The 11395-nt window shown below is 43.0% G+C and overlaps 1 protein-coding gene across 1 annotated transcript; it reads left to right on the top strand.

Annotated features, from left to right (window-relative positions):
• Nucleotides 1–1540: 1540 nt before the first annotated feature.
• LOC6565138 (trithorax group protein osa) lies at nucleotides 1541–11054 on the top strand. Its single transcript, XM_043216071.1, has 3 exons — nucleotides 1541–1726; nucleotides 7893–9161; nucleotides 9304–11054. The coding sequence occupies exons 1-3, from the start codon at nucleotides 1541–1543 to the stop codon at nucleotides 10993–10995; spliced, it is 3147 nt and encodes a 1048-aa protein (XP_043072006.1). The 3' UTR covers nucleotides 10996–11054.
• The last annotated feature ends 341 nt before the right edge of the window (nucleotides 11055–11395 follow it).

Here is an 11395-nt window from a genome sequence, read left to right as displayed (position 1 = left end):
CCCCAGTATCCCGAACGCTGCTTTTCATAAGACTTAGAAACGTTTCGATTCAGTTACAAGTATTAGGTAATCGAACTTGATTAAAAATGTAAGTGAAACATAAGTATCAAATAGATTTGGGGATAAATAATCTTATTATTTGAAGAGTTTAGCTTTTGGAATATTTATTTTTTAATTATGGCTTTACCATATTATGTTAACTTATAATATTATTGCAATGGTTTGCTTATGTTTACATTTGAAAATAATATTTTTCATAAATTCCGAGTATTCCTATATGGACCTATGGATATGGTATGGAATATTATATAAGTGCCATTCAAATCTCGGCAATTCCATATCAGTTAAGGAATGCATACTTTTTAATTATCGGCTCGTATATACCTGTTCGTGAATAATATATATGCATATAATTAAAAAACCTTTTTTCCTGTTAACATATACATATATATGTAATAAAAGAAAGTTTCCTCAACTTTAAACTCGACAAAGTAAAAGCGCAAAAAATTGCAAAGCAATCCTACAGCAAGCATGACAACCCAAAGGGAACAGATGGGGACAAAATGTTTGCAGATACTTAAGTTGATGCTGTTGTTAAGTTGTTGTTGTTGCTGTTGTTGCTGTTGTTGCTGTTGTTGTCGCTGCATTTGCTGTTATTGTTGTTATTGGTTAGGTGGCTGATGCTGGTAAACCAGTGGCCCCGACCCGATCCGATCCGACCTGACACCGACCGCAGCCCCAGGCCGAGTCCCAGTCTCAGTCCCAGTCCCAGTCCCAGTCCCAGCCCCAATTCCGACCCCGAAAACGAAACCAAACCGTAAATGTTATAACTTCAGTAGTAGCAGGAAGTCTAAAAGTCTGCCTGAGGCAGCAGTAGCGGTGTTGATGCAAGCACAACGACAGTCCACATACATATTTATGTAATATGTCTACGTGCATGTGTGTGTGTGTGTGTGTGTGTGTGTGTGTGTGTGTGTGTGTGTGGAGAGTCAGCTGCTTACAAAACTGGATAAATATCAGCGCTAAAGTCCGAGTCATCACCTGAAAACTAAGACTGCAATGTTAAATGTAGGTTTATTTTATTTATTTACTTTTTTTTTTTTTGTGTATTTATTTTTCTTATTTTTTATTTTTATTTTTTTGTTGTTGATTGTGTGTGAGGAAATTGCTTATGAGATGAAAACAAATTTGACCATTCATAACATGCAATATTTACTCGCATTAAAAGCTAATTTTGAAATCTTATTGGGATTACACTCTAACCAAGTTTTGCATGTAAGGGTGAAAGCCAAAGTAAACGAGTTTCAAGGGGTATCATTTAAAAAATGCAGAAAACAAAATCTTTAAAGCCAGCAAAGGTTGAGGCTTATGCCAAAACTCTGTCTTCTATATGCATGAGTTGTTGTATGTGTGTATGTGTGTATGTGTGTACGTGTGTATGTGTAAGTGTTTAAGTGTGTATGTGTATAGGCAGCAAAAGATAACGAAGATGATGACAACCATAAATCTGTTGCCAGAGGCAAAAGGCAAAGCCAAAATCATGCTCGCCTTCGATGTTACCGTCGGCAACGGTGATAGCAAGAGTGGCGACCTCCAACCACCCACCGCCCAATATGGAAATGAAAGCGAAATCGAATCGAAGCACGCAAATTGTGCCTACGCCTGCCACACCTCCAACCCAAACAAAACAGAAGGCAAAACTTGCTCTGCGCTACTTGTTGGCTCGGTGCGCCAAGATGATGAAGTCATATGACTTAACCAGCAGATGCCTCGGGCAACTTAAGTGGATGACATTAATTCAAAGAATTTAACACGACACCAGTATTTACATACATACATACATACACATACATTCATAAAGTTTCAATTGCAACTGGTTAAAGTGTGTGCGGCTCCGGAAAGGTTTTCTCACTTAGCCACAAAGCTGACCATCGCGTAAGGGCGCATTGCTATTATGTCACTCTATATAGGTGTTTGCAATTTGATGCTTGCCACATACACTTGATACTCTGCTCGTAGGTCTTAGATATAAATGCATTAATAATCGGAATCTAGTTATTGATACTGGTATCGATGCGAAAATGTACTAAATATGGAATGCAAATGTATAACTTGAAGTATGACTTAATACAAGCTTTTATGCTTTTAGAGGTTAATGTTAAAAGAAATGGAAAGTGGACAATGAAAGACAAATTAATCGCTTTTGTATACTGAGCCCTTTTTTTCTATTTACTAAACAACACACATAATTCCTTGTAATCCCAAAAGTGGACAATCACACGCTTTAACACTCTTTACAATGCATAAGCGGATATGCAACGAGGCTTTTCTCCATCCATACAAATCATAAAAATAGAGCAGTGTGGCACATGCAACACCTTTTCAGACACTATTATACATTAAGCTTATGGTAAGCCCTCAAAGTGAGTGCAAGGTGAGTGCATATAAATAAAAAATCACTTTTTTTTCTAATCATTTTTCACTATGTGAGATATGTTTTTGGGTAATGCAGTTCAAAATGGATAGGAAAATACAAGAAGCTAATTCCAAATGGGTATGTATAAGAGTTGGACTTAATCCAATTAGCTTTAATATACTGTGTTGCCAATTTAACTACAGAGTCTTCAAATCACAAAAGGAAAATGTCTTAGTGCATTTGCTGAATGAGTCTTTAGAATCTTTTACTTGGTTACTATGTGACACAAACATCTTTATGGGTGCCGTGGCACAGTCTCTTGACTGGTAAAGCTGCAGTTGTGGCTGCAGCCAATTTGCATTCAGCATGTGGCAAAAGCCACAAAGTCTGTGTGAAATTGTTGCAAAACTGGTCGCGTACAAAAGACTCTTTCCCTTTCGCTCACTCCCTCAAACTCTCTTTCTCTCTCTCTCTCTCTCTCTCTCTCCCTCTCTCTCTCTCTCTTTCTCTCTATCCTCCTCTATCTCTCACTATCTCTCTTTTCTCGCTCGCTGCGACTGTCACTCTGTGCCTGCCCCTGGCCCAGAGTCGGATGCCGGTCCCTTCAGCGTGCACCTTGTGCCGACTCCAAAGTCGTCAGTTTGTCTTCTTTTTTTTTATTTTTATTTATTTTAGTGTCTTGTGTGTGTGTGTGTGTGTCTGTGTGCGTGTTTTTTTGTTGTTGTTGTTTTTTTTTTTACGCTTACAAAATTTCTTCACTTTCGGTTTCGAGTTTTCGACTCTACGGCCGTGGCTGCGGTGGCTGCGGCGCCGGCGCCGACGACGCCGACGTTCGCTATTACCTATATGAGCTGGCGTTATCATCTGTGCGGCAGCATTTTCAATTCGAGAGTGACAAGTAACGGACGATCCGTTGCCGAAACCTTGTCGATTCGCGTTCCGTGCAGTATTGTGTGTCTCGAGGCGGCGCCAAACACATTTATTTTCTTCCTACACAAATATATATATATATATATATATATATATATGTATACACAAATATATATATAATAATATATATACTCGAACATACGTCGCGTCCTCGTGCAGTGAACAGCCAGCAAAGTATCTGCTAATTGTTTGTTTCTGGCTTTGGCTTTTGTTTTTGTTATTTTTTTTCTGTTGCTGTTTGAAAAGTGGCAAGACGAAACTCACGAAAAGCGGAATAAGTAACGCATAAGGTTGGCGGATCGGCTGCGAAGCATAATAAGTTTTGCTAACGGCTTTGGGAAGCATCTTTGGCGCTGCCGCAATGGTAAAGAATTTATTCTAAGTTCCTAAGTGGCAATAAAAATATCTTGCTTAATTTTAATTAATTACCAAGATTGCCGAACGGCTGCTAATACAAAAGTTAAACACAGCTTTTCGATGAGCAAGCCAGCTGGTACAACATTTTAAGAATCATCACTAATTAGGATCAGACAAAATATGCAAAGGGGTCGGGTCGTCGGTTGGTTGTCGGTTGGTTGGATATGCTCACAACTAAGCCAAAATAAAGAAAGTGGCTAATTGAAGCTGTCACTGTCACTGTCACAGTCTCACCATCACTAATTGTCATGGTGATGACGAACCGCTTAGGAGTGAAAAAAACCAAAAACAAAAACAAAAACAAAAATCAAATAAGGAGAAAAAAAAAAAAATCCAAACAGATTGAATGTAGAAATTAAAAAGTTTCTATCACTTGGTAAATGATTGCGATATGATTTCGCTATGACTGACCTATGCAATCAATTAATAAGGGGTTTTCGGTTTTCGTGTACACAAATGAAAATTGATGCGGAATTGTGAACCATCCTTGCCAGTGGCAGATTACTCATTTCGACAACACGATGCCTGAAGGCTTCTGCCTTTTATGGGTCCACATAATTAATTTATGATCGAAATTGATTCATAAATATTTCGTATTTGCTATTCAATGAGTTTGCTATCGTTGTTGTTGTTGTTGTTGTTGCCACTTCTGGTGCTGCTGCTGCGGCTGCTGCTGCTAGCAAGGAATTAACACAGATTACGAGCCTTACTTTTGAGCAAATGCCTGAAAGACAGAAAGACAGACAGACGGCAGCAGCTGTGCCCAGGCAATCCAAACGAAAATATGAATTGTAATTGGAAATGAGAATGAGAATGAAAATGGTAGGGAGATTGGGGTGGGGTTGCTGGAGAAAGGGGTTGGATGTGGGTGGACCAATGCGAGTGTTTCGGGGTATGATTATAGAATGAGATAAGCAATCCTTTCGGGATTCTGTTGCTGCTTCCTTTTCGAATTTAGTGGGCATCCGTCTTCATTTACATTTAATATATGTAAATGTTGTTGTATGTTAAGTTTTGTTGTTGTTGTTATTATTCGTTTGGTTTGTTTGTTCATCTTCGAACTAAATTATCGTTTTCTCAACGAGAGTGAAAGTTCGCAGCTTGCTTTTTTTTTCTACATATTTTTGCTTATTTTGTTTTTGAGTGTTTTGTTGTTACTGCTGCGACTGCTCGTTTGTTTGTGTCTGTTGTTGCTGTTGTTTTGTCAATTGTTTAGCATCAATAACAAATATTTGTGGGCTATGCTAATGAACAGAAATCGAACGAAAGCTGCTCAAAGTAATGGCCAAGTAAACAGTCGACAGCCGTATTAGAAGTGGTAGAAATAGTAGTAAGTGAAGTCAAGTTTGTGCTCATTTTCTCATTTGCTGATTCTATCACTTAATCAATATGACAAACAACCGACAGACCGACTGACTGACTGACTGACTGACTGACTGACTGACTGACTGACTGGCTGCCTGACTGACTGACTGACTGGCTGGCTGCCTGACTGACTGACTCTCTCGCAATAGATTACTACAAAAACAATTGGGTTAGTTACTTTTCGTTATTATTAACTATCTGCTGGCAGCATGCGGGTCACTTCACACGCTTCACAGACAATGGGCGGCTCTACAGGTTAACTCCCCACCCTGCCACCCTGCCACCCTGCCAGCCAGCCACCTGCCATCTGCCATCTGCCACCTGCCCCTTTCAGCCAGCACTCTTTGCTAACCGCATCTCACATGATTTTATGCTTGCTGGCACTCTTAATTGTTTGCTATTTCTTGTATAATGTATTTTCATTATGAGCAGCGTAATTTCACTGCCTGCATTTGTGACACCTACTCATCCTCCTCACAACAGATGGATTGAGGCGCAGAGGGTGGGATGGTTGGATGGATGGACGACAGACAGAAAGAGAGAGAGAGAGACAGAGACAGAGACAAAGACAGAGAGAGGGAGAGAGAGAGAGAGAGAGAGAGAGCCATTGATGTACATACATATATTTGCGGCAGTCTTCAGTTTTTTGTTATTGTGGCTAACGGGAAGTGAAAGTTTTTACCTCGGACGAGGCATTTCTTTTTGGCTTCTTCGCTTTTGGCCACTTGGGGCGCTTATAACATTTAAATGCTGGCCAAATTGTTGTTCGCTTTGCTTATTGTTATTGCTTTTGCCTCTGGCTTCATCTTTTGATATTCAATGCACAGTGGCTGAGGCCATCGAGCTGCACTCTAAGTAGATGATTGCCCATAGTGCGTCTTACGTAATTGTTGCCGTAATTGGAGAAAGGGGCATCATCACTCAAGCAAGTTTATCAATACGTGTATGTGTGTGTTTATCTTTTAGTTACACAATAGTGCAGACGACCTCATATCTGACATACTGACTGATTTGACCATTGGAATTGGCTTTGAAGTCGGAACTATCGAATCGCTCAGCATCCTCAGCAACCTGTTAACGCTACCAATTTTACTTGTCACCTGCCTGCTCTCTTTTGTGATTGTTGTTGTTACTTACTCAACTCATTTGCATTCGATCGTTATTTGTTATTTGTAGCCTAAAACCCACTCATGGATGGCCCATCAGAAACAGCCGAAATGCTTTATTGACCTCATGTAATCACATCCAATTAGTATTATATGCCATATATATATATATATATATATACATATATACAAACATGTATTTGCACTTGTACGTGCAGCTGTAATCGTGCTTTTTGAGCCCGGTCACTCGCTTTCAACGGTTAATTCACACGCTGTGTTTCGAATGTGGAATGAGTAATCATATAATGCTTGTTGCCTGCCGCATTTTTTATTGAATTAACACAATAAAAGCTTGGAGTGCCGGCGATGATATACCCTAGTCTTCATACACCCATTAGATAACAAATTATCAGCAGTAACACGTTCTTTGTTCATTTGATTCGGTTTCCAAACAAAAGTTACAATGACAGCTGCATATAAATGTATTTTAAGTTTGGCATGTTTGTTTCATTAAAAGCTGATAGTGACAGATTGAAGTGAATGGAATAGATTATTTTCAATTAGAGTTATGATAAACAATACAGAAAATTATATGTTATCTCATTTACTAGAAACATTTCAATATTCCTGTTAGCTTTGATAAATGGGAATTATACTAATCGAAAATAATATTTATTGTTATTCAAATTTTATATATATTTACACCGATTTTACAAATTAAGTGCATCAAACTTGTCGCATGCAACAAATGCAATCAACAATTAATTTTCAAGATAATACCGAAGACAATCTGTAGCTTTAAGATGTAAAATTCATGTTTACTTTGAATTTAATTTGTACCCAAGTCGTTTGGTCAATTATTTTTCAAACTGTATGCGGACTTTCAGTGTATAAGCCTAGTCGGGCATTCGGCTTATTATATATAATTTGTTTGTTGGTCTTCTTGTTTTGTTTGTGGCACGCTCTGCTGTTGTTCAGTTATTGACGATGATGCGTAAGGGGCATGGGAATCATGACGATTACGATATGATTGCCATGGGGTCTTTGACGATGAAGACAGTACCTCAATTAAGTTTTAATTAGAGCGCCAGACTCAGCTAGCAGTAGTGTGATTGGCCAACCGCTGACTAATTACTGCTAAGAGAGAAGGGAGAGAGAAATGACGGCTGCAATTAGAGCAAGTTATGGTCACACGTAAGCCATGTTTGCAACCGTGGACACAGCGAGAGTGTGCGAATGGTGTGAAACCCAGAACTGCGTTATTGCAAATGGGATTCGGATTGTTTGACAATCGAAATAGCAAAATGTACGTTTTGCCTAAAAATGTAAATCTTATTTAAGTCATGGTTAATATCGCAGTAAGCTGCTATCGTAGACGAATTAAATATCGCTAGCAAAAAGGCATCAAAATATAATTATTACCACTCAGGAAAATCAATTAACAGCAAATCATTGCGTATACTTATTTATTTTAACGTATATTCCAAGTGAATGATTTACTTGATTACACAATTAAAAAAATAATCATTATTTACACTCGCTGATTTATACACGGTATATAAAATGATTTAAATTGTGATTTATAAATAGAAATTGAATCAATCTCCTTCATTTCTCTCATTCGTTGCATCTCTTTCTTTTTGTTCGTTCTCCTTCAGATGCTGCTCCGGCTCGCATTGCTGATGGCATTAAGCTTTGGCCTTGGCCAAGCTGTGCTCAGTGGCAAAGATTTGAAGCGACGAGAGGCCGGCTTTGACAGTTACGGACCGCCACCAAGGCCAGCACCACAGTATGGCCCACCGCCACCACACCATATACCACACCGGGAGTATGGCGTACCACAGCAGATTCCATTCCGCGAGTACGGCCCACCAGCCTTAAAGTATGGCCCACCTAAACTTAACTTTTTGGGCGGTGGAGGTGGTGGTGGTGGTGGTGGTGGTGGTGGTGGGGGTGGCTCATCGTTCTCGGGTGGCTTGTATGAGCAGATCAAGACACACTTTGGAGTTCCTAAGCCATTTTATGGACCACCTCATATACACCATAAGCCAGCACCGGAATATGGGCCACCACCACCGAAGCCAGTGTATGGCCCACCTGCACCACAGTATGGACCACCGCCACAGCCTGCACCGCAGTACGGTCCACCACCTGAAAAGTATGGACCGCCGCCACCACTGAAGCTACAGCATCGTCCGTCACCACAGTACGGACCGCCACCACATTACGGACCGCCACCACAGAAACCACATTTTCCTCAGCCACTGCCTGCACCACATCCTGCCCAACTATTCAAGCCAGCCCATCAGCCAGCCACTTCCTACGGCCCACCCGCCTCGGGACCCTTGAACCTGCCACCTAAGCCTGTCTACGATACCCCACCCAACTATGGCCCACCACCTCTGCCCATTAATCTGCCCGGCCCGCATCCGGCGAACTTCAACCGGGCGCCCGAGACTACCATCATATTGTCTGGTCCCGGTGGTCAGCAGCTACCCAGTGGTCCGGGTGGACCGCCGCCCTTCAAGCAAGTGCAGATCCAGATCGATGCCTCTGGACACACACACAGCGTGAGTGGCTCCCAGGCACCATTCCACACAGCCTGCGATGGCTGGAAACCGATTCCAGCTCCGATCGGTGCCTACATTGAACAGAACCACATCGAGACCCAGGGCGGCTACAGCAACGTCAATCAGGGTCAGGGCCACAGTCACAGTCAGGCACACAGTCAGAGTCATGGTCAGATCCTCGGCACCCAGTACAATGTGGGTGGAGGCGGCACGGGCGGTGGCAGCATTGTTGATGGACTCACCGACGAACAGCTGGTTGCCGTTGCTCTGCAGAGTGATGGTGGAAACTTGATCACTGGTCCCGGCGGCGATGCTCATTTCAACAACAACAACCACATTGACTCCGACGCTTTACAGGTACGTAATCAATGCCACACTCAAAAATAAAGTTTGGAGAATCGCATTTGTTTTAAATTCAAAAAGCAAGAGAGTCAAACTATAAGAAATGCATTTTCTCAGTTGAACTTATGACAAGTATAACATTCTTTTCGACGAACAGATCTCCGTCGGTGCCATTGAAGACAGCTATTCCAAGCCGCCAGCTGATTCGTTTGCGCCTGGTTCCGTGCATGCTCACAAATACCAGACTATTGGTGGTGGTGGTCAGCCACCACTGCAGGCACCACCCGGACCCAACTATGGTCCACCACCGCCACCGCAGCCACATTTTGCCGCTTTGACAAGTAGCCATGCCCAGTCGCAGGCGCATTCGCAGTCGCATTCCAACGTTAACATCCAATATGGACCACCCTCTGGAAATCCACCGCCATTCGCACGTCCTGGTGCTGGACATCCCAGCAAGCCCGTCGCTTATCGTCCGCCCGTGCCAAACGGTCTGTTGGAGTCGATTGGCGCCACCGTTCAGCATCTGGATCAATTTGGCGTTAAGCCAGCGCAACAACCACCCACTTACATTCCACCAGCCGCCCATGAAATTGCCTTGAGTGGTCCACCCACTGCTCCGCAAGCTATCTACGGAACGCCTCTAAATCGTCCAGGTCCGCCGCCGCCACAGATCATTGTCCAGCAGCAACTGCCGCAGCCGCAGCACGGACCAGCGTTCATTCATCAGAAGCCTGGACAAGGGCAGCAGTTCGGTCCTCCAGGTCCTGGTCCACAGCCTAACTACTTACCACCACCACCACCATCACCACAGCAGCAATATCTCCTACCTCGACCACCACCACACATTCAACTGCAGCAGCAACAGCACCAGCAACATCATCAACAACACTTGGAGAACAGTTTCAGTTCGTCGCAGTACACGCAACAGTTTGTCCACTCGCAGGGACTTCCTTTGGCACACCAGGCACCGAGATTTAATCAACAACCAGGCCTGGCACCACCACCGCAACCCCACCAGCAGCAACAGACGATTGTTGTGCACGATTGCGGCCATGGTCCCAATTTGGTAAGCAGCACTGGCTACCAAGTGCAACATCAACAACACCAGCAGCAGCAGCAACAACAATTTGGCAGCATCTCGGCGTCATCTCCGGGCGCATACAATGCCATCGCACAGAGCATTCCAGTCGCTGAGCAGCATACACAGTTTGTGACCAGGCCCAGTGACAGTTATGGTCCACCACCCTCGGGCAACGAAATTGATTTCGATCACTCCGGCTACGCCTCACAGAAGTCGTCAGTGTCTGCACTACCCGACGGAACCGATCCGCATGAGCTGCCGGGACTGGATGGTTTGAATGTGATCTCGGCACAAAAATCTCAGAGCATTCAGTTGGGAGCAACCGATGGCCAGCCGATGCAGAACTTTCAGGTACAGTTTGGTAGCTCGCTAAACAATGCGGGTGTTGGCGGTGCTGGCAGCAATCTACACAGTGGTGCAGCCAGCGGTGAGCCAGTTGCCAATCACGAGGAGATCTTGTCACAGGGTCTATTGCAATCCATACTAACGGCCATTGAGCAGCCACAGTCATCGTCGTCATCTCTGCCACAGAATCATAAGGCGCAGAGTCGTTCCGATGACACGCAACATGACGATCAGAAGGTGGACCCGCAGCAAGTGGACGATGAAGACGTGCATGAAGAGCATGAACAGGAACATGGCGCCTCCAATCGTGTGGAGGTGCGCGTCTTACCCGATGCGGAAGGCAAGGGGGAGGAGCAGTCCGGCAAGCAGCTGGAGCCCATTGTCGCTGCCGAGGTGGAGGAGGAGGAGGCCAAGCATTAAGTTCAGTCACTACTCATATAAGTAGCCATCGCTTGCAATTTAAAACTAAACAGTCCATTTAACCCTCATTCGCGAATGCGTTGCTTCTCCTTATTTATTGCTACTTCATTTTCATCGTAGACTCTTCCTATTTCGTATTCTGTATTTAACTTTATTATTTCGTGAGCTCTGGTCGCTTTAATTGCCATTAAAAACAAAAAAAAAAAATACAAAAATTAATAAAAGATGATCAAGACACGAGGTGAAATCAGAAGAAACGACAACGACAACAATAGAAGCTAATTACAAGAGTCGTGGTTGGAGTCAGTTACTCGCCAAGTCATCAAATGTGACGCGAGATACATATTAAAACAAAAAACTGCATTTTCATGTATAAGCTTATGTGTAAAATATATTATAA

Source organism: Drosophila grimshawi, unplaced genomic scaffold, assembly GCF_018153295.1.
Source record: "Drosophila grimshawi isolate 15287-2541.00 unplaced genomic scaffold, ASM1815329v1 contig_848, whole genome shotgun sequence".
Classification (NCBI taxonomy): domain Eukaryota; kingdom Metazoa; phylum Arthropoda; class Insecta; order Diptera; family Drosophilidae; genus Drosophila; species Drosophila grimshawi.
Note: the sequence above shows the minus strand (reverse complement) of the source record. Positions and strands in the feature narration are given on the sequence as shown.